The sequence below is a fragment of the Dromiciops gliroides genome, chromosome 2 (genome assembly GCF_019393635.1).
Source record: "Dromiciops gliroides isolate mDroGli1 chromosome 2, mDroGli1.pri, whole genome shotgun sequence".
Classification (NCBI taxonomy): domain Eukaryota; kingdom Metazoa; phylum Chordata; class Mammalia; order Microbiotheria; family Microbiotheriidae; genus Dromiciops; species Dromiciops gliroides.
In genome coordinates, this window is record NC_057862.1 from 398185338 (window position 1) to 398209680 (window position 24343).

Here is a 24343-nt window from a genome sequence, read left to right on the forward strand (position 1 = left end):
TTCCCTTTGAGATTTCTAATTTATCTCCCTCATTATAATGTGGAACTCCTTGAGAACCAGGGGTTTTTTGCCTTTCGATAATAATAAACAACAGTTATATAGTTATAACTGTGTGCTAGGCATTGTGCTAAGTTAATATTTACAAATATTATCTTATTTGATCCTTACAACAACCCTGGAAAGTATGTACTATTATTATCTCTATTTTACAGATGAGGAAACTGATGCAAGCATGTTAAGTGACTTGCCCAAGGTCACACAGTAAGTGTCTGAGGTCAAATTTGAACTCAGGTCCTCCTGATTCCAGGCCCAGCATTCTTTTTGATCCACCATGTAGCTTTCTTTGTATCCTCAGACCTTAGCACAGTGCCTAGCACATATTAGATGCTTAATAAATGCTTCTTGACTGACTCACCTTCGTGACTTCCTTCTTGCTGTCACCCATACCTGGAATGTTCCATCCCCTAACCTATGCCTCTTACTTTCCCTGACTTCCTTCCAGACCATCAAAACTCAGTGCAAATCTAACCAACTCTAATAGGCTCTTCTGGTCACCTAAGCTGCTAATGCTTTCTCTTCTCATAGGCCCCTCCATCAGTTCTGTATATATGTTATCTTCTCCCATTATAATGTAAGTTCATTGAGGTCAAAGATGTTTTTGCCCTTTTTTGTATGTTCAGAGTTTTGGCACAGTGCCTGGTTGACTAAATATATTTTACTGCCTGGCTAATCTATAAAAAGCTGTAATCATATCACCCTACTTTTCTCTACCCCCAGAGATCATCAGTTATTTGCCATTGTTTATTGAGAAACTTCTTAGCTTGGCATTTAAGACTTTATAATATAGCATAAATGTACCTTTACAGAGCAGCTAGGTGGTGCAATAGATAGTGCCAGGCCTGGATTCAGGAAGACCTGGTTTCAAATATGGCCTCAGATACATACTAGCTGCGTGACCCTGGGTAAGTCACTTAACCCTTTTTGCCTCAGTTTCCTCATCTGTAAAATGAGCTGGAGAAGGAAATGGCAAACCAATTTAGTATCTTTGCCAAGAAAACCCCAAAGGGGACATGAAGAGTTGGACATAACTGAAAATGACAAAACACCACCACCTTTGCAGGATTATTTCCCACTACTTCCTCATATATATTCAAGTTTCTAACCAAATGGAACTAACTATTCATTCTTTGCTGTAAATAGATCTTCTCCCTCTGTTATTGTTCTCAATACTAGAAATGTTTCATTTGCCTTATACCCTCACCTTAACTTAAAAGACTCAGCTCAGATGCTATCTTCAGGAAATCTTCCTTAGTCTTAGAGAAATGTTTTCCTTCTCTCCTCATAGCACATTTTTAAAGCTCTCTCTATATTTACTGGATTCTTTTGTTCTGCAATTATTTTTATACATGCCATAACTCTTACTTTCTTAAAGACTCAGCTCAAGGTCCAGCATCTACATTAAGACTTTTTTTTGATCATCCTCAGTTGCTCATGCCTTCCCTCCTAAAACTACATTACAGGAATTCTATATATACTTAAATATATACCATGTTGTTTCCCTTGATAGAAGGGAAGCTCCTTGAGGGTGGAGACTTTTTCTTTTGGTATCACTAGCAGTTAACCCCATGCTGGCACATAGTAGGTGCTTAATAAATGCTGATTAATCTTCCCTGTTACCAGGTGAGCTCTTAGAGGACAGGACTGTTTATTTTTTCATCCCAGTATATTTTTACATCACAGTGTATAGTACTTTATGCATAGAGAAGACATTTAATAAATGCTAAACTGAATTGAATTGATTTTCAACTTCTTGGAAATCATGGCTGAACTTCCTACTACAAAGTCTTTTCTGTTGCTTTATATCTTTTTCAGCAGGAAAAAGTAAAATTTGTTTCTCTCTTGGGCTTATGCACAGGTCTTGGTAAATACTGTTTGCTGTTTCTTGATGTTGGTGGCCAAACTAATCCAGTGTGTCATATTTGGTCCTCTTCGAGTTAGTGAGAGACAGGTAAGTGATTTATATGTGTAACAGCACGGAAAGAGCAGTAATGCTAGCTGTCTAGCAACCAGAAATATGTGTGTATGTGTGTGATTTTTTGAGATTTAAGGTAAATGAATTCTTAAAGGTCACATTTGAGATTATGAAAGAAATCACTCAAAAGATTTTCTGGGGGCAGCTAGGTGGCGCAGTGGATAGAGCACTGGCCCTGGAGTCAGGAGGACCTGAGTTCAAATACAGCCTCCAACACATAACATTTACTAGCTGTGTGACCCTGGGCAAGTCACTTAACCCCAATTGCCACAAAAACAAACAAAAAAATAAATAAAATCTGTTAAAAAAAAGATTTTCTGTATTAAAACAAATTTAAAATTTCAATTTGTCTTGTCAAGACATTAGACAACTTTGTCTTGAATCTGCTTATGATTGCCAGGAAGTGCATATAGGCAATATATGCTGTCAGTATTTCTTCTAACCTACAGTTCAGGGATCCTCTGGGTTTAAATAGAGTAGTTTGTCTCTATAAAGGGATTCAGAATGGTCCTTTAAAAAACAACTTTACTACTCCATTAGTTAAACACTGTATCCTATACAGATAAACAGATACAATGGCTTACTAGTAAATACTGTTAAATTATAGGTGTGGCACTGTGCCTTTTAAGATGGAGTGTTTAAGCAGCAATTTGCTTTAGTGGAAAAGGTATTGGATTTTGAATCAGTAAAATCTGACTGCCACTTGCACTTTATTTCTTTGGGGCTAAGTAAGTTTCCTCATTTATAAAACGAGGGTCTGGGACTAATTGTTTAGTGTCTATGGTCCCTTCCAGTTCTAAGCCTATACTTCTATGAATTACAGCTTTAGTAAATATGATAGCTTTTGGAGAGTCTTTTGGGCTGCCATTTTAGAACTAAAATAGGATTATGACAAGGATGAGCCAGAGCCTGGATTCTAGCAGGACTATGGTTATTTTTTTGTTCCCCCTAAAGTCTTTTCATTAGAGAATTAGCACTTACTACTAAAGTTCAGGCGACTAGGTGGCCCAGTGGAGAGAGTGCCAGGCTTGGAGTAAGGAAGACTCATGTTCCTGAGTTCATGTCCAGCCTCAGACACTTACTAGTTGTGTGATCCTGGTCAAATCACTTAACCCTGTTTGCCTCAGTTTCCTTATCTGTAAAATGAGATGGAAAAGGAAACAACAAACCATTATAGTGTCTTTTCCAGAAAAAACCCAAAATGGGGTCAACAAAGATTTGGACATGACTGAAACTACTCAACAACAACAAACTAAAGTGTCAACGATAGTGGTCCTCCCAGGCAGGCCCAGTGACATACAGGAGTTTGACCATAATGGTCATTTACACACTTATTTTCTCCCAATAAAAACTTTTGATTTGTTTTACAGAAATTAGTTACATTTAAAAGGAAACTAGGAAGATATAGGTCAGTTTGCTGTTCACATGGAACCATAAACTGGTTCACTGTTAAACCCATGTTTGATAATTGCTTTTGTTTTTGGGTGATACATGAAGAAATTCAACTAAATCTCCCTTTTTCTCTTCCCTCAAATGTTACTTGTCCTCTCTTGAATTTGAGTCTTAATTTCTTTTGTTTTTTAATAATAAACATTTTTATTTATAATTTTGAGTTCCAAATTTTATCCCTCCTTCTCTCCCTACTCTTCCTCCTCCCTGAAGTGTTAAGCAGTCAGATATGGGTTATATGTGTGCAATTATGTAAAAAATTACCATATTAGTAATTTTGTACATGAAAACTTGAACAAAAGAAAAATGAAAGAAAGTAAAAAATAGAATGCTTCAGTCTGTTCAATCAGTATCAGTCCTTTCTTTGGAGGTGGATAGTATGTTTCATCATTAGTCCTTTGGGATTGTCTTGGATCATTGTATGTATTGCTGAGAATAGTTAAGTCATTCACAGTTCTTTATCAAACAGTATTGCTGTCTCTGTGCACAATGTTTTCTTGGTTCTGCTCACTTCACTATATATCAGTTCATACAAGTCTTTCCAGGCCTTTCTGAAATTTTCCTACTTTGTCATTTCTTACAGCATAATAATATTCCATCACCATCATATACCACAGCTTGTTTAGCTGTTTAGCCCCAGTTGATGGGCATTTCTTTGATTTCCAATTCTTAGCCACACAAAAAGAGCTGCTATAAATATTTTTGTACAAATAGGTCTTTTCTCTTTTGGGGGATGTAATGATGAATTTCTTAAGAAATGTGACTATTAAAAAGAAGAAGAAGCATCACCATAGAGTGTTTCAGAGATAGTCTCTACTATGAAGAGTGAATACTGAAAGAGCATATTTGTGATCCAACACTATGCTTTAATTTTAATTTTTTTATTTTTAAACATTTAAAAAAAATTAAGCTCCATATTCTCTCTCTCCTTCCCATCCCTCCCTCAGTCATTGAGAAAGCAAGCAATATAGCAATCATACATGTGAAGTCATACAGATCATATTTCCATTATTAGCCATGCTGCTTTGCCCCCCAAAAGCCCCAAAACAGTAAAAATCAAGAAACAAAGAAAGTGAAAAAAGTACATTTCGATCCACACTCAGAGTTCATCAGTTCTCTCTCAGAAAGTAGATAACATTTTTCATCATGGGTCCTTTGGAATTTAACATTGTAGTTTTAGATTTTTCACTTGTACAAATGCTTTTCAAACTATTAAGAAACATATGGTGGAAAAAGCACTGGCCCTGGATTTAGGAGGACCTGAGTTAAAATCTGGCCTCAGACACTTGACACTTAGTAGTTGTATGGCCCTGGGCAAGTCACTTAACCCTCATTGCTCCACACACAAAAAAGAACCATATAGAGATGGAGAACATCTTCCTGTGGTTGGTTGTCTAAAACATTACCTTGTTCTATGTTAATGTGATATTTTATAAATTGTGTAATATGGCCTATTTTATAATTAGTTTTACCAAAAGGTTTTTTTTGGGGGGGTGAGGAGGTAGGACCTAGACAAAACAAATTAGGTCATAGTGACCTTTACCCTCTAGGAATTTATGAAGGGAAAATAAAAGTATTAAGTATGTCTATAATCAGATAAATTAATATCAAACAGAATAATAGTGTATTAGAAATGAAAGAGACCTCAAATATCAGTCTGGTTCCCTTTTTTAAAGATGAAGAAACTGAGGTCTGCAGTAAAGTTTTAGAATAAAAATTTATGTGTAAGCAAAGGGCCAGCCTGTCGGAACTTTATCATAGACTTAGAAGTGTAAAGGAACTTATGTTAATTAGTTTCACCCCCTCATTTTTACTGATGAGGAAAATGAGACCCAGAGAGATTAAGTAGTTTTCCCATGAATTTGAAACCAGTGAATTAAGAGGGAATATGAAGAGACAGTATGATTGAATAGATAAGAGTGCTGACCTTGGGAGTCAGGAAGATCTGGGTTCAAGTCCTCCTACCAATTTTACTAGCCATCTGCCCATAGGCAAGACTTAAACCTCTCTGAGCCTTCACTTTTCTCATCTCTAAAATGGAGATATATGTTATGCCTACCTCACAAGTTTGTCATTTAGTATGGTTAAGGGTATGCTGGAGCTAGCTCATACTGCTTATAGGAACTGATTGTTAAATTGGGGGGGGGGGGGCGGGGCAGGGCAATGAGGGTTAAATGACTTTCCCAGAGTCACACAGCTAGTAAGTGTCAAGTGTATGAGGTCAGATTTGAACTCAGGTCCTCCTGAATCCGGGGCCACTACCCGATTGTTAAATTTTTAATAGGAGCATTTGCACCTTTAAAACAGGCAAACACAAGTCAGGGCTTGATTTGTTTCTTGTCTAGACCAGGGCTTTTTAAACTTTTTCCACTTACAACACCTTTTTGTCCAAGAAATTTTTATATGACCTCTGGTATATAGGTTTATTAAATAAGTATACAGACAGTATACTGTCAAAATTTTTGCGATCCCACATTCAGTTACACAACTCCATATGAGGTTGTAACCCACAATTTAAGAAGCTTTGGTCTATATTTGAGAAAATGATGGACAAAAATGTTAGTATTGCATTTTTGCAATAGTATTTGCAAAATGTTTTGCATTTTTGCAGAGCCAATTGTTAAACATTTACTAGCATATCCCTAAGTACTACTCTCATTTGAAATATTTGGAAACAGGTCCAGAGAGATATATTGATTTGTGCAAGGTCACACAGCTAGCTAGTAGAGCAGTCAGGACTCAAACACAGGTCTTCTAAATTCAATTCCACTGTACTTTCCATCAGTCCAGCATACTATGTTGCCTCAGTAAGTATCACTGAATAAATCTTAACTTTGTTGTAGTCCATTCTGAAAACCTAGTGATCCTATATTTATTTCTTGAAAAATGAAATTTGCAACCTTAGTTTCCTCATCTTTTACTAATAAATACTTTCTTTTTTTTTTAGTCTAGACTTGAGATTTCATCAAGAAACTTCTGCCAATTCAAATCAGCAATAGATCTGCAACTTAACATTTTAGAAAAATATAGTATAATATAATAAGTATTTTAAACATGTTTCAAATACCAAGAATTTTTGGTCCTAGTTAAGATGGAGAAACAATATAATTATCCCTTATAACTAGAAGTTTAGATATATAGCAAACACAGGATTAGAACTCAGAGCCAGCAAAGTTCTTTCATAGGTGCCTATTTTCTAGGTTATTTCAAAACAGTCAAAGAAAGGATTAATATATAATTTTTGCCTGTGTCACCCTTTCCGCTCTTTTTTCCTTCCTACTATCGATCATCATACCACCTGTTTCTTAGAAATAAATATTGAGGGGCAGCTAGGTGGCACAGTGGATAGACCACCAGCCCTGGAGTCAGGAGTACCTGAGTTCAAATCTGTCCTCAGACACTTGACACTTACTAGCTGTGTGACCTCAGGCAAGTCACTTAACCCCAATTGCCTCATCAAAACAGAAAAGAAATAAATATTGAAACTATTTGTTGAAAGGTGATAAGTAGCTAAATGCAGATTTTTTCCCAAGGCAACTGATTTTTGGTTTGGAGCAATCTCTTGACATGTGGGGTGCTCATGATGGTAGATCCTTTTTATGAACTTTTTTCTATTATACTTTTTCTTTTTAGCACCTAAAGGACAAGTTTTGGAACTTTATCTTCTACAAGTTCATTTTCATTTTTGGTGTGCTGAACGTCCAGACAGTGGAAGAGGTGGTGATGTGGTGTCTCTGGTTTGCTGGGCTTGTGTTCCTACATCTGATGGTACAGCTATGCAAAGACAGGTTTGAATATGTACGTTTTCAAAAAGACTTTTCTGTTGCTTAATCACACCATTCTGATTCTGGCAGCTTTGAAATGGGGAGTAGGATTGAGCAGCCTGGCTACCCCCAAGACATTAGTCCTTAAACAGAAAAGTGCCTATCTGCCTTCTTATTGTCACTTGCTGGGGTGGGGGGTTTGTTTGTTTTCTTGCTGCTTTTCTATTGATCAGAAAGGGATTCTTCAAAGACCATTATGTGGGGGCAGCTAGGTGGCACAGTGGATAAAACACCGGCCCTGCATTCAGGAGTACCTGAGTTCAAATCCGGCCTCAGACACTTGACACTTAACTGGCTGTGTGACCCTGGGCAAGTCACAATCCTCATTGCCCCGCCAAAAAACAAAAACAAAAAACCCTGCAAAGACCATTATGCCCTGAGATTTACAGCCTCTACCCTTTCCCTTCTATGCTAAGTCCTTCCCCTCCCTGGCCCCCAGTATTTAGTAGAGTCAGTTCAAGGGCATAAACTGTTTAACTATAGTGTCGAGTTATCTTTGCATGCAAAGTATATTTAAATTAGCTAATTTAGAGGTACATCACATCATCTTCTAGCTCCATTGCAGTTTAAAGCTTTAATCAGTCTCTTCCAGCACTTGGTGTTTCACCTCTCTTCTGGCTGACTTTTCTAACCCAACTTGGTAGCTGCCTGTTACTGATAGTGTGTGTCTTATCCCCAGGCTGAGAATGAACTATCACTTTCAGCTACCAGGATCCCTAGAAAAGTGAGGCAGGGCCATTTTCTGTCTAGATCCCAGCTCTGCCCTTCAGCTTTGGATGAAAATGTGAACCTTAGATCAGCAACTTCCTTAGATTCTGTCTTTGAAATTTCTCTGAACTAGCTTGTTCTTATCACCCAATGTTATGGTCAGTTGCTCTTCAACTAAGTCTTTTAGGAGGAATTCAATAAAGTTTATAAAGTCTCTTATTTTTCTAGCTAAATTAACCATCTTCCTATATTCCCAGTACTTGAATAGCTTCCAGTTTCAGCCTTCCAACTTAGTCTTCCAAACTTTGTCATAGTGAATCCATATATACAAATAGAACAAAATTTTATTCTGTCCTGCAGTCTGCTTAGTGCAAGATGATCAGTAGCACCAACCTCACTAGTGAGGTGAATGGCAAAGTATTTCTGCAAACCTTAAAGCTCACTATGATTCTTCTCATCATCTGTTATTTTGGTTAAGTTAATCAATGCTCTTTATCTACAGCATTTGTCCCATTCAGTCAGACAAAACTCCTCTGTTGGAAACTCTCATTTTGATAAGGAAGCCAAGTTTCCTTTGTTCTTCCTCCCTGGGTGTAAGTTCAGCAATTACTTGACTCTGTCTTTATTTTACTCCAGCTTTCGTTTTCTCCCACCACACCAATGAGCAGCCATGTCCGAGTGCTGACCCTTCTGATTGCTATGCTACTCTCCTGTTGTGGATTAGCTGTTGTCTGCTGTGTGACAGGCTACACCCATGGAATGCATACACTGGCCTTCATGGCTGCAGAGGTGAGGCTTTCACTGTGGGATTTTGCCTATACCATATGCTTACTTGTGTTTTTCTCTGTATGTTTTCAAGGGGATCACAGGTATTTATAAAGTGGAAATTGACACTTAAAATCTTTACCCTTTAAGAATAGTAAAGTTAGTGATGGTCATTAATTTTGAAGTAGGAAAAGTTATTCACCTTAGGGTATCCTTAGGATAGTTTGAAGTGGTTAACATTAAAAAAATTTTTATTAAGACATTTATGGAACAATTTTTCAAAGTTTAGCAAGCTTTACTATATTATGACTTATATTAACTGTTTTTAAAGTTATCTTTTTAGTTTGTCTTTATATTTGATATAGGTCTGTTACTTTAGAGAGACATAATGGTTTAGTTGATAGAAGTTTGACTTTGTCATCCAGAGAACCTGGGTTGAAGTTCTCTCTCCAAAAGTTACTAAGCTGTGTCACCCTGGATAAAGGTCACTTAACAATCTCAGTGTCAAATGCAACCCTCTGAGACTGTATTTTTCTGACTATCTTTTCTGAGCTACATCAGTGCAGAGGTAATTTCTACACTGTCGAAACCATAAGTCTGAGGCAAAAATGTTATTTGAAGACTAAAAGAGAAATAAATCTCATCTTTAGTTATGAAAGTGAAACATTCTGAAGTCTCAGGATCAAAGCTCATACCCCAAAAGGTTATTAATATGGACTTCAGTTAATTAGGAATTTGTTGGAATGGGGCTGAAGTTTACTTTTATTCAGTAAATTTTTTTGTAATACAAAATAAACAGTAAATAAAATTGAAAGTGGAATGTTGAATATAATTAGGAAAACAGTTTTGTTTTGTTTAAAAGCAGTTTGGAGTCTTCCCATATTAATCAGTTTGTTTTAGAGATGTATCCACTACTTCATATAATGTTTGTCATTAGTTCTGTACTTTTTACTAATATATGATGGTCACAATTAGAGAAAAGTGTAACTAATTTTGGTTATGTTATTTGATAATACTATAGTATGAATTTTTAACTATCTTTTTTTGGCAATATATTAAAAACCCCTTTATAAAACTATCTTTCTCTAGTATGGATTTGGTTATATTTTAGATTATATCATGTCCCCTTTGTATATGATAATATAGAGTACATATTTTTCACTACAACTTGGAAAGCCTATAATGTGAATTTTATTTTTGGTCCCTGGTGCCAGCATTGTAATGGGGTCTATTTAAAAAAATAATAATAATAATAATAATAAATAAAAGTCCAAATGAACTCGTTTTTATTGTATAGAACTTTCTGTAGTATAAAATAACCATAGGAGATGTGAGGTTTCTTTCTTTCTCTCATATTCTTTTGGCTAAAGAGAGTACTGTTAATCCTTCACTAAAATTCTTTTTTTTCCTCTTTTAGGTAGAGAAAATATAAGTAAGCCTTTTCTAAATTCATATTGTTTAAAAATAGAAAATGGATTAAGTAAAATTTTGAATTACAAAGTCTTCCCAACTATTTTGCTGGCTTTGATATTGATTTTTAACTGTTAAATTGAACCCTCATATCCTCAGATAGATGTATGTGCATGCATACATAAACATATATACATATATACACATATGCACATACATAGATAGGGATACACACACTTAGGAGTTTTTTCAACTCCAGAAGATTAGCTATCATGTGATTTTTGGAGGGCTACAGAAATCATGAAGAGTGACTACTACTAAGGTATGGAAGGATTGCATTCGGACCAGGTGGTAGAAATGGGCATAACTAATGAAATCACAGATCTTTTGAATTATTGAAATATTCTTTATTTTTAAAAATAAACTTCTATTAATATCTTTTATTTTTTGCTATTACCTATATTTCCCAGAGTATCCCTTCCCTTCCTAAAGTTGCATCCTTTATGATAAAGAATGAAAATAGGGGGGAAGTTTAGCAAAACTAACCAGCATATCAAAAAAGTCTAACACCCTGTATATTGTTCCATGCCAGTACTCCCTCAACCTCTGCAAGGAAGCTATACCTTTTCTTATCTCTTCTTTGAGTCTGTAACTGATCATTATAATGGAAATATCCTTTAAGGTATGCTCATGTTAGCAAGCTGTAATTCATGGTTACCTGTAAACTTCACTCAGAAACTGTAAAGGGCTGGGTTTTTTAGTCATGCAACACTTGGAAAGGTTCCCAAGAATTTTGAAAATGATTACCTCTAGTACAAAGCTTCTTAAACTGTGGGTTGCGACCCCATATGGGGTTGCGTAATTGAATATGAGTGTCACAAAAAAATTGGCAACAGTAAAAGGTTATGTATATTTATTTTATATACCTACATAGCCAGAATTGTGTAAAAATTTCTTGGACAAAAAGGGGTCCCAAATGGAAAGTTTAAGAAGCCCTGGTCTGGTATAGATAGCATTACTGCCATCTGGTGGAATTGACTATTTCCAAAACCTTGCTTAATATTTCTCTTTGGGCTGAAGGTCTGAGTTCATTTTATTAGGAATTGTATCTACTTGGATATGATATTGAATGTTATTTACATAGTCCTTTACCTGACTTTGAGGTCTTCATAGTGAATATTTTCATTGTTCTATTTTCTCTGCTAAAGAAGGACCACAAAATGAATGAATTATTAAATCCACAGATAATTCAAAACTTATCTTAATAATTTATTTTAATAATCGGACATACCCAGCCTTCAGCAGGGGCTGCTAACTAAATTGATTTGCTTCCTGCTTCCTTCATGGTAGAATTATTAGTGACTAATGGATGACCTTTAGGAGACAGGGGAATTAAAGGAACTGATATTCTTGGTATACTGAAAAAATTACTCCTTTTTAATTGAGTTTATTATATCTTATTTTATATCATCAGATTACTAAAGTGAGTTCCTGAATATTCCTGGATTTTATTAGGTAAAAATGTGTATTTTTATTTTTTACAGTCTCTCCTTGTGACAGTGAGGACTGCTCATGTGATTTTACGGTTAGTAGCTAGCTGTCTTTTTACTTAGAAAGATAGATGAAGATATTGTTTAGAGTTTGGGAAGGCAACAATCCTTGGGAGAGGAACTCCCCAGTGACAGAAATCTAGGGATTCCAAGGTATGGATTAGTTTGGTAAAAGACCACAATGCTTGTCTGCCATAAGAATGAAGCATGTACCATCCTTTTATTCCTTCTCCCCCTCCTCCTACACATTGGTACCATGGAGAGAAAGCTATACTTGTCCCCTTTTTAGTTATGGCTTTAGTTTACAGGATGGGACATTTATATAAATGGGGAAGAACATCAAGTTTAAACAAAAAATGTGTCCTGATGATTTAAATATTATTTCTTCTTAACAGTTATGTAATCCACCTCTGGGATCTTAATCATGAAGGGACATGGGAAGGAAAGGGCACTTACGTGTATTATACGGATTTTGTTATGGAGCTCACTTTGTTGTCCCTGGACCTTATGCACCATATTCACATGTTGGTATGTAACACAAGAATAAACATCTAACAGAATTTAGGATACAACCTCATTAATAAATTTTAAAATGAAACATATGGAATGAGATGTAGTGACTTGATAAAGAGATAATTAAAATGTGATCTCAGTGTCTTCCCTCCCTAAGTACATAGTATACAAAGAAATATCCTGGAATAAATAAATCTGATGTCTAGTCCAATGAGTCTTTCAGTATATTTCCAGAAGATTTTATCATCTCTGCCAACTAGAGTCATTAGGTAATTTTTGAACATAGAATTGCCTGTGTACTACAGTTTAGTTTCTGCAAATTAGCAGTAATTGTATTCCTATAATGTTAGTTTTTCATCATTGTGTGAAAAAAAGAGAGCCTTCGTGCTGATTTCTGACAAAAGTTTTAACTGCTTAAGTTTTACTTTGGTTAAATTTGCAAATAATAAAGATGAAAACCAACTTGGATGTCTAGAAGTGAAATCAGATGTATCCAGAACATAACATTCAGACATAATTTGCTATTACATTATAAAATTTGCTAGAAGTCATTGAGTTACATGGCATGCCAAATTCATGTTGACTCATGAAGCATGCCACAAAATGACTTCAGAATCCTATTATTAATTTCAAGGAATTAATTTTATTACTTTTCCCTGCTTCTTTCTTTAAGCTGTTTGGCAACATCTGGTTGTCCATGGCCAGCTTGGTGATCTTTATGCAACTACGTTATCTGTTCCATGAGGTACAACGCCGAATCCGTCGCCACAAGAATTATTTACGTGTAGTTGGCAATATGGAAGCCAGGTAAGTGAGCACAAGTTAACAGTGTTGAAATATAGTCATATTGGATGTCGGTTAGCAATAAATTCCTTAAGAAGTTTTTAAAAAAATTATTACTATATTATGTTCTTAGGAGAATTATATGCAGTTAACAAATATTAAGTGCCTACTTTCATCAAACTACTGCTGAGATGGTCCTAAATCTGACCATGCAACAACCCTGCTCAAGACTTTTCGCTAGATCTCTATTGTCTCTTGGATAAAATAGAAACTCTTTTAAATCAGTTTATGAGTCTATTAATGACTACTTAGCTTAGGGCCTTCTCTTTATGGGATAGGTGGCACATGACTTAGGTCTTAAAAAATAAGTAGTATTTCATTAGGCAGGCATGAAGGGAAGAGCATTGCAAGCCTAGATAACTGTGAACACAAGTTAACCCAGATATTTTTGCTGTGATTGTTTATCTGTTTTTTTCAGTCTTTGAGGACTTTAAATTTCCCTTCTGTCCTGAGCTAGAAATCTAAACTTTACCAACAGTAAATATGAATCTTAATAAGATTAAGTTTATGATTATATTTTTCTCAAGCTTGAGTAGGATATAGAAGAAAGTGAACATGAATTATTTTTGTTTAAATTTTGTTGGGATTTTCTGCTTCCTGTCACCTACTTAGGGTGGGGCATCATAATGCAATGAAAGTACTCTTGACTTGAAATCAAAAGCCCCTCCTTTCAGGCTCTGGCTTATCCACTTACTGGCTGTGTAACAAATCTGTGACCTCCTTAGGCTTTTGGTTCCATTTCTGTAAAATGGGGATGGTTAAACTTGGCCTGTGTATTTCTCACAGTTCTTGTGGGGAAGCTCTATGAATATTCCTTGTAAATGAAAGTAACAGCTGTAATATTATTAAGGGTTGAATAATGCTGATTAAGTACTTTGAATTACTGTAGTGCTTTAGAAGAGCAACATTGACTTTGCTTGTTTATTTTTTCATTCTATTTTTTGTTTTTGTTACAGGTTTGCAGTTGCAACTCCTGAAGAACTAGCTGTCAATAACGATGACTGTGCCATCTGCTGGGACTCCATGCAGTCTGCAAGGAAACTACCCTGTGGACATCTCTTTCACAAGTATGAGTGTAATGAAAAATACCAAATATTGGAGCTTAAAGGGACTTCTAGAAATAATTGAGTATAGCTACTTCATTTTGCAGAGAAAAACGCTGAGAGATATGGAAATATGTATAGTTAATAGACCTGGAATTTCTATACTTAGAGTACTCTCTGATGGGGGGTAGAGGGGGGATCTTTCAGGAAGTATGTGTAGATCGGGGAATCTGTTCAACCCCCCCTCAAACTTTTCCCTTTACACATTCCCAAATATCCCAGCATCACTGTTAGAGGGTGATTCAGGGCAATTGCTTTCACTACCTTTTCTAGTTATGACCCCAGGTATAGCACTTTATTTTTATTGAATAATAAGTTTCTTTTCACCATGGTATTCAAACTCTCAATGAACTTTCTTGAAGTAATACAAAGTGTATAAACAAATGCATACTTAATGAATTGAGGTGGGTTAGGATCAAGATTTCTAAATAGCCCAGAAGATAAACTCAGTTGTTAGTGGAGTAAAGAAATGGCTCACCTTGGAAATAGACATCTGCCTTGAATAGTTTAGGTTCAGTCCTGCCTAGAACATGCTTGAAAGCTTTCTCTATCTCTATCTCTATCAGTGCTTTGTGTCTTAGAGCTAGAGACTGTCCCATGTGAGGTTCAATGGCAAGAACTAGGCATATTTAAACTAGAGAAGTGAAGACTTAGGAGAGATGTGACAGTTGTGTTCAAGTGTGAAGGTTCACCATGGGGGGAGGGAGATGAGTCTCAGTATTTTTGGTCTTTTCCTCTCCTCTCTTGCTATTGAGAAAATAACGAGGTAATCTGAGAAGTTAGAAAACATTACACCTAAGGGCAAAGGAAAGATTTTTTAGCAACATAGAATTGTGGATTTGGAAAAGATCTTAGATACTTCTAGTCCAATCGAGCACTTGGGTTGTTCATTATTTCCTCTTCCTTCTTGCCTTGTGACCACCAGTATTCTCTTTTTTCTTAGTTGACATCCTTTACACACTGCTTCTCCATCATAAAACCTTGTTTGTATGGGATCCAATCCAAGTAAGATGGGTTATTTAAAAAGCATCTGGAGACTAGAAAGAGAATAATAGAAAACAGACCAAAAAAGGAAATTTATTTTTCCACATGTCTATAATAACAATGGAGTTACTACATTAGGCTGTTCTTCCCCCATTAGATTTTGAGCTCCCTGAGAGTAGGGAATGTTTTTTCTCTCTTTGTATCCCCAACTCTTAGCATAGTGCCTGGCACATAGAAGGTGCTTGATAAATGTTTTTGACTTAACATCTGGACTTGAGATCTTTTTGGACTCTCTTGTAATTCTGTTTGTTAGCCTGTCCCTCCCAGCTTTGCTTCATCTGCAAATTTGAGAAGTGTTCCATCTATGCCTTTATCCAACTCATAAATAAAATAGACAGTAGTGGGCAATGCACAGATCTTTGAAGTTAGCATTGAATCATTTATGAGTACTGCTTGGTGACAATCATTCAATCTGTTTCAAATCCATCAAATTTTAATGTTATCTTACCTATATCTCTCCATCGTTTCCACTAACGTGAGATACTTTTCCATAGTATGAGATACTTGACAAATGCTTTGCTAAAATCTAGCTAAAAATACATCTACAGGATTTTCCTCATATTCCCTAATATGTTCCTAATAACTCATTTTAAAAAGGAAATACATTTATTTAGTTAGCCATTACCTGTTCTTGTGGGGCAGCTAGGTGGTGCAGCACTGGCCCTGAAGTCAGGAGGACCAGAGTTTAAATCCCACAGCAAACACTTACTAGCTGTGTGACCCTGGGCCTCAAACATCTGGTCATCTCCAGTGATCTTAATGTATATCTTGCCACTGGACCCAGATGACTCTGGAGGAGAGAGTGATGCTGGTGACTTTGCATAGCCCTGCCTCACTTAAATGCAATTTAAGTGACATCACCTCCCAATGTCAGGGTCCTCTTTGAGAATGAAAGACAAACAACAACCTGTTCTTGATGAAGCCATGCTAGGTCTTTGTAATCACCACGTCCTTCTTGTTATTTGCCCCCTTCCTTCCCCCTCCCAAAATATCTTTATTGATGCCTTTTTATATCACAGTCATTTCTGGATATATTCTTCTCCCCATACTCATATAAACCTTACATTGCAACAAAGGAAAACAGTTAAATGGTGATCATGACTGACCATTGATAGATAATGTTTCATTATCTGTTCCCTAGGACCAAAATTAACCCATTACCCTTATTCCTAGTTCCACTTCCTTCTTAGTATTCTTTTTCTTTACATTATTTTGATCTTTTTTAAAAGTCTTGTACATATACTTGTGGTGTGAGCAATATTAACTATTGCCCCATTACAAGTGTGGTTACTTTTTCCTTAGAAGGTATTAAAAACATCCTTGAAATTTAGTTGGCTCAGAAGACTTAAAGATTAAGCTATTGACATCACTTCTGGTTGCTTGAATACCCAATAGTTTTGGTACTTTGCTGCTGGACCACAATGGGCAACTTAGGCAAAGGGATTTCTTTCTGGGGTCCTTGGTGTATGTCTTTGTTGAATTTTCTTTTGCTATGACTAAGTAAGTCTCTTGGTTTTGTTTTTTGAGATTCTGAGCCTATCAGTTTATGAAGTAATGGATGCCAATTGTATAACAAATTGGGACCATGCCTCCTCAGCTTTGGCATTGGACTCTGAATACAGGGGGAGAAAGATTTTTATGCGTTAAAAATAATTATTCAAATAAGACCAATTGATTAAAAGAAAACAACAGGGTGCAAACCAAGATACAAGATTAGGTCATCTAATATCCAATTGGGGGAAAGATTAAGGACTTTCCAACTTGGGAGGGGAAAGAGCAAAAAAGTTCAATTCCTTGAAATTAGAAAAGGGGGTGTCCCATTCTCTGCCCCCCCCAGTTTCTGTTCAATTAAAGTCACTTACTCCTCATTGCCCTTCCCCACCCAAAAAGCTAAATAGATTTATTTAAAAGAGCTTATCAGGGTAACTACATTTTGATAAAAGACACCAGAGATAATGAAGCCATATCAATATTAAATCTTATGCACCAAATGCATCTAATTTTTTAAAAGAAAACTCAAATGAATTACTGGTAGAAATAGATAGTAGTACTATAATAGTGGGGAACTTTAATCTTCCCTTCTCAGAACTAGATTAGTCTGATCAAAAAATAAAAAAAGTCAAGGAATAAAATTTTAGATAAGCTATCTGGAGATACTTGAATGAGAATCGAAAGGAATAACCTTTTTCTTATTGGTATGTACTATCTTTACAAAGATTGACCACATGAGGGCATAAAAATTTTATAGTTAAAAGCAGAAATATTAAAAGCATGCTTTTCAGATCATAATGCATAAGGGACTACAGAAACATATATTAAAAACTCATAGGGGCAGCTAGGTGGTGCAGTGGATAGATCACCGACCCTGGAATCAGGAGTACCTGAGTTCAAATCCGGCCTCAGATACTTAACACTTACTAGCTGTGTGACCCTGGGCAAGTAAGAAAAAGAAAAGAAAAACTCATAGACTAACCTAATCTTAAAGAATGCATGGGTTAAAGAACAAAACATAGAAACAATAGTTCCTTTAAAGATAATGACAAAAATGAGAATATCTCAAAACCTCAGGGATGCAGCAAAAGCTTACATCAATAAAAGAGAGCAGACCAGTGAATTGCATATGCAATTTAAAAAACTAGAAAAGGACAAACTAAAAATCCCCAATTAAATACTAAGTTGGAGATCCTAAAAATTAAAGGTAGATTAATAAAACTGAGTATAAAAATCCATTGAATATTTAATAAATGAAACTAGGAGGGATTTTTTGTTTTGAGGAGGGCAATGGGAGTTAAGTGACTTGCCCAGGTTCACACAGCTAGTGTCAAGTGTCTGAGCCTGGATTTGAACTGAGGTCCTCCAGATCCGTGCTTTATCCACTTCACCACCTTGCTGCCCCAGGAGTTGGTTTTATGAAAAAAATAAAATAGATAAACCATTGGTTAATACAATTTTTAAAAAGGAAAACCGAATTACTAGTATTAAAATGAAAAGGGTGACTATACCGCTAACAAAGATGAAAATAGGTAACACATATGTGTGTGTGTGTGTGTGTGTGTGTGTGTATGTGTTAAAAAAGGGTTTCAAAGTCTTCTAAACTTAATAAAGAAATAGGGATGAGGGGACAGATTTGGGAGGATAGAGAGAGGATAAGGAAGGGACTTTTAGAGGTAGAATAAGAAATAGGGTAAAGGGAAATATAAGAACGGGGTTCTTCACAAGGATGTGGATTAGGGAGGTAATAGTTAGAAGTTTACTAAAGTGTGGAGGGATAGGGTAAAAAGAGAGGCTGATAGTAAGGAAGAATAATAGGTTGGAGGGAAAATTCTTGTTAGCTATTAAAAGACCTACAATTGTCTCATTCTTTTCCATTAAGGTGCATGAATCAGCAGGGGACTGACCAGAGTCAGGCCCAACACAGAATATAAATACAGTCCAATAATCCAATAAACATTTATTAAGCACCTGCTCTGTGTTGGGCACTTTGCTAAGCATTAAAGATACCACAGAAAAGATAGTCCTTTTCCCCTGGGGCCTTACAATCTAATGGGGCTAGATAACAGGCATAAAAAGGGGAGGGTAGGATTTTTTTGCGGGGGGAGGGAAAGACCCTGGAGGTACCCAGTGAGGTAGTATCTTGTTCTGTGGAGTTGAAACCAGTCGGAGAAATAGATACAATCTAACTTTTACTCTCTAAATGAAAGCATTGAGAAGGAGAGGCCACCCTCCACCCCTACCCTGCTCATTTGAAACTCTACCCTCAATCAGGTGGTTTCAAGCAAGACTTGATTTAGTGATGTGGTGATAAGATTAGAGGTGATGAGTTTAACCTGGGAGGGGCATCCTATTTGGTGGACTTTAAATAAGATAAATCTCAGCAGATGCAGCTTGCAGTTGTCCCTGAAGGCTTTTTGTGTTTCTCTGTATTCTGGGCAATATTACTTTAGTAATGCCACAGTTTTTCATATATTATTAGTAAAAGATTAACTGTTACATCTGTCAGTTCTTTGAGTACTTGAAGATATAGTTGTTTATCAGGAGCTGGTTGTTTGAATTCATCAAAGACAGATACATGTTCTGTTATCTTCTTATTTGGGTATGAACTCCCCATTAGCTGTTTTTTTGTTGTTTGGTGCTTTCCAGTCCAGAGATTATTTGCCTTGCAGAGAAAATAAGCCAAAAAAATCCCCAGAACCGAATATTTCTCTACGTTATTGAGGATCAGGTGGAGTACTTAACAACAAAGTTTTCTTTGATTCTTTAACAATGCATAGCGCAAAATCCAAGTACTGATTTGAAGTAAAAATGACCTCTTAGTTCTTGGAGATGTTGGTCTAGGTTTCAGAAGAAAGATAAAGCTTTGAAATTTGTAAGTCATCTGCAAGGAAGTGGTGAGTAGTTGAAATAGAAATGAATGAAATTGTCAGGATAAAATGAGAGAAGAAGAAAAGTTCAAGGACAAGCATGAAGATGAATAAATATATTAAAAGATGGGGGCAGCTAGGTGGCACAGTGGATAGGGCACTGGCCCTGAATTCAGGAGGACCTGAGTTCAAATACAGCCTTAGACACTTGACACTTACTAGCTGTGAGACCCTGGGCAAGTCACTTAACCCTCATTGCCTTACGCAAAAATAAATAAATAAATAACATATATGATGAGGACCCAGGAAAAACTCCAAAAGAACATGACCAGGACAGTAAATTGTCTACAAAGCCTAGGCAAGGGAGACAGCATCCTGTAAGTTGAAGTGAACAAGTGTACCCAAAGCTACCGGGGTCAAGGAGGGTGGGTACTGAAAAAAGCCCTTTAGATTTGTCAGTTAAGGATCATTGGTGACTATGGAGAGTGTAAAGACAACAGACTGGTAGGAGTAGAAAGTTTTCTGTAAGAAGCCGTGCCTAAGCTGAGCTTTGTATGGTAGAAAGAGGATTGGATTTGGAACCAAAAGGTCTGATTTCAAATCTTATTTTAGCCACTTACTAACTGATTTTGGTAGGCAAGTCATCTAACCTCTTGGCTTCAGTTTCCTCATCTGAAAAATGAGAGGGTTGAGCCAGATAATCTCTTCGATCTGAAATCTGTGTGATCCTGTGATTCTAAGACAGATGTGGGAGAATGCACTGAAAGTATAGGAGACAGATTGAATAGAATGTCTGTTTTGAATAATAGCTAGTAAGGCAGTTTGACTGGAATGTGGAGTAGTTAGTGAAAAAAAAATAATATGAAATATTTGAAGAAGATAGATTGGGATGGGTTTAGGGAGGATTTCAAGTTAATTTCAGGAGAATTTTTGTCAGCTACTCTGTCGCTCTAATAAATGCAGCTACAAGACAAACAAAAAAAGTCTCCTGCCCTCAAAGAACTTACACCAGATAAGTAAATCCAAAATGTGTCCAAGATAAATGCTACGCAAATTCTACAATTAGGGTATACAGACAACCGAATAAATCAGAAAAGGCCTCTTATAGGATAACACTTGAGCTGATCCTTGAAGGGAACAAGAAATCAACTAAGGTGTGAACTCCAATTTCCCCAATACAAAAAAAAAAACCATTAAGTTCCTAATATGAGGCATTGGGGATACTATTAAACAAATTAATTAAACTGCCTTCAAGGAGTTTATAAGCTAATGGGAGAGACAACACACAAGTAGGCTGGAAAGTGGAGAGAGGTAGGGGACAGGACAGCACAGATTTTTGTGTGGTGCCCTCCATAGGAGGCATTAGGAAGAGTTTAGTCCTCCAGCCCTCGGGGGAGAAGAAACTGGGGAAGTTTGCTTGCTGATGAGATCAGATAGAAGCTTATCCTGGAAGGGCTGTCAGGTTCAGGTATGAATAAAAAATACAAGTAAGTGGATTATTTTGCTTATCCCCAGTATAGTTCTTTTTTTTTTTTGGTGAGGCAATTGGTGTTAAGTGACTTGCCCAGGGTCACATAGCTAGTAAGTGTTTGAACTCAGGTACTCCTGAATCCAGGGCCGGTGCTCTATCCACTGTGTCACCTAGCTGCCTCTTCCCCACCCCCCACCCCCCCCCCCAGTATAGTTCTTACAGAATATTTGAATGATGTAAATGTTTACATCAGCTTTATGCTGACTTTAATTTTTCCCCCATAAAATAACATTTACTGAAGCTGACCAGTGATGTTCCTTCCTTTTTACACAGGTGTCATATTGGATAATGGAAGGCATTCCTAAGAGGAATTGAGCATAGTAATTTTTCTCACATTTGAATTTTTCTTTAGCTCCTGCCTCCGCTCCTGGCTTGAACAGGATACCTCCTGTCCTACCTGCAGAATGTCTCTGAATATTGCTGACAATAATCGAAACAGAGAAGACCAGCAAGGGGAGAACTTGGATGAGAATTTGGTGCCTGTTGCAGCAGCTGAAGGCAGACCTCGACTAAACCAGCATAACCACTTTTTCCACTTTGATGGTTGGTTGTTTTTAACCGTTAACCTGGAAATTAAGGAAACAATCAATATAGGAGAAAATAAGGTTTTGTTTTTGTTTTTTTTTTAGTGAGGCAATTGGGGTTAAGTAACTTGCCCAGGGTCACACAGCCAGCAAGTGTCAAGGCTGGATCCGAACTCAGGTCCTCCTGAATCCAGGGCCAGTGCTCTATCCACTGCGCCACCCAGCTGCCCCGAAAATAAGGTTTTTAATCGGGGCAGAGGAACTATAGCTGGTGGTATCGCAAAGCTTGGAAACTAGGAATGCTGAAAGATGGGAACAGAGGACAGGGTTTTTTATGGGGTAACAGAACAAAAAGGGAACCAAAAGATTGCTCCAGAGTGACATGTAGCTACTTAATGTAAATGAACCTTTAACAAAAGAAATAATAGAACTGTTCCTAAGTTAAGTATAGGCGTTACTGACTCTGAATAGAAACTACTTAATGTAGGTGGACCCTTTTTACATAATAACATAAAGTCCAGGGAGTAAGGTAGGGAGCATTGGGAGGGGATAAATTACTTGGGGGAAGGTCCATAAGTCCATCAAGAGTCTGGAAATGGGGGCAGCTAGGTGGAGTCGATAAACACTGGCCCTGGATTCAGGAGGACCTGAGTTCAAATTTGGCCTCAGACACTTGACACTAGCTGTGTGACCCTGGGCAAGTAGCTCCACCATCATTGCCCTAAAAAAAAAAAAAAAAAAGGTCTGGAAATGGCAAAGACAATCAGCCCAGCCCCAGGTAATTTATTTGTCTGGGAAAGAGGGGACTGGGTGGGGAATCAGTTCTCAGTAAATTTTGTAGTTTTCATAACCATCTGAGATCCCCTCCAAATCCTTAAGCCTAACCAACCAGTCTGATCATGGAACCTTGGATTTTTGCTTATGTCTGTTGAATTTGTTTAACCTTGGATAGTATGATAGTGTTTTCATAATGTAGTCCTAGATTTAGAACTAGTGGGAGCATGGAGCCCATGTAGTCCGATCACTTCCACTGTACAAAGGAAAAGCCCAAAAAGGTTAAGTGACTTGTCCAAAGTAACATGGGTTGTAAAAGGCATAGTCAGGATTTGAATCTGGGTTCTTTTACTCCAGATCCAGATTTTTCATCCATGGTATCTCTATAAAGAAAACCAAAAATGACTATTTTTGGAAATGGCTAGATCTTGAATTTTCATTCAACAAGCAAACTCCTTACCTTTGTAACTCCACCCTTCACTTTTTTTTGTTTGGTTGGGTTTTTTTTGTTTTTTTAGTGAGGCAGTTGGGGTTAAGTGACTTGCTAGTAAGTGTTAAGTGCCTGAGGCCGGATTTGAACTCTGGTACTCCTGACTCCAGGGCGGGTACTCTATCCACTGAGCCACCTAGCTGCCCCCACCCTTCACTAATTTAAATTTAATTTAATTTTTAAAAATTTTTTTATTTTTTTGCGGGGCAATGGGGGTTAAGTGACTTGCCCAGGGTCACACAGCTAGTAAGTGTCAGGTGTCTGAGGTCGGATTTGAACTCAGGTACTCCTGACTCCAGAGCCCATGCTTTATCCACTGTGCCACCTAGCTGCCCTCCACCCTTCACTTTTAAGACAAAAGCTAGGCCTTTAGTCTAGTTTCTAGAATGTAGGTAAAGGGTGGAGTTACAAAGGTAAGGAATTCAGATTTAGGAGACAATGGGAGTGTTCAAAACCCGCATGGGCTTAAGTTTTTAAAAGAATTAAGTTCTGTGACTTCTGTGAATTGGGAGAGTGAGAGAGAATGGTGGCAAGGAGGCCAGTTAGGTTATTTTAATAGTCTATGTGAAAGCTCCTAGGGGCCTGACTAGAGTGAAAGCCATATGAATGAATGGAAAGAGGGCAGCCACTTTGAGAGATGTGGAGACAACCCAAAAGATTTGTCAGGTGATTGATTATGAGGGGTTAGGGAGGATTAAGAGTTGAAGATCCCTCCAAGGTATAATGAGACTCACTACAAAAATAGTGGTTGGGGAGGGGGGTGTCAAGCTAATGACTGGGTTTGAGAATGCCTGTGGGACAGCATAATTGGAACTCAGGAGAGAGTAGATAAATGGAAAAGGATTTTTCAAAACTAGAGAGGCTGGGTGACTTAAGGGCAGTTTTAACTCTGTTTGGAGGCTGGATTAGGGTAGGGATGGGAAACTGGTCCCGTAGTACCTGTGAAAGACCAGATCACCCTGACCTTTATACAGAAGCTACTGCCAAGATGACAAATTGGTTTCCAGATATGAATCGGGAAGTCTGGCAGCTCCTCGAATAACTCAAGACCATAAGGGCATTGTGATGTGTACGGATATGTACATGCATTCCTGTAACATGATTATCCTGAGCTTTAAATCCAGGTTGCCCAGAAGAGAGCAAATTAGGCATGCACTCGTCTATTAAACAACCACAAACTAGCTTGGTTGTCCAAACCAGCCATTGCTCTTCCCTTGAATGGGTTGGCCCTGTGGATACAACTGGTTAGCTCATTTGTCACTACCTCTAAAAAGGTTTTTTAAGAATAAAAGGATAATATAAAATAAATCCACATAAATCATCAGCATTTCTATACATGACCAACAAAGTCCAGCAGCAAGAGATAGAAAGAGAAATTCCATTTAAAGTAACAGTAGATAATATAAAATACTTGGGAGTCTA

The 24343-nt window shown here is 37.1% G+C and overlaps 1 protein-coding gene across 1 annotated transcript in view; it reads left to right on the forward strand.

Annotated features, from left to right (window-relative positions):
* AMFR (autocrine motility factor receptor) overlaps positions 1 to 24343 on the forward strand; it is a 47719-nt gene that overhangs the window by 14081 nt on the left and 9295 nt on the right. The window contains exons 2-9 of the mRNA XM_043983016.1: positions 1916 to 2008; positions 7115 to 7279; positions 8650 to 8802; positions 11733 to 11773; positions 12134 to 12266; positions 12925 to 13058; positions 14051 to 14161; positions 21486 to 21676. Coding sequence (XP_043838951.1) covers positions 1916 to 2008; positions 7115 to 7279; positions 8650 to 8802; positions 11733 to 11773; positions 12134 to 12266; positions 12925 to 13058; positions 14051 to 14161; positions 21486 to 21676 — 1021 coding nt within the window. The remainder of the gene's footprint in view (positions 1 to 1915; positions 2009 to 7114; positions 7280 to 8649; positions 8803 to 11732; positions 11774 to 12133; positions 12267 to 12924; positions 13059 to 14050; positions 14162 to 21485; positions 21677 to 24343) is intronic.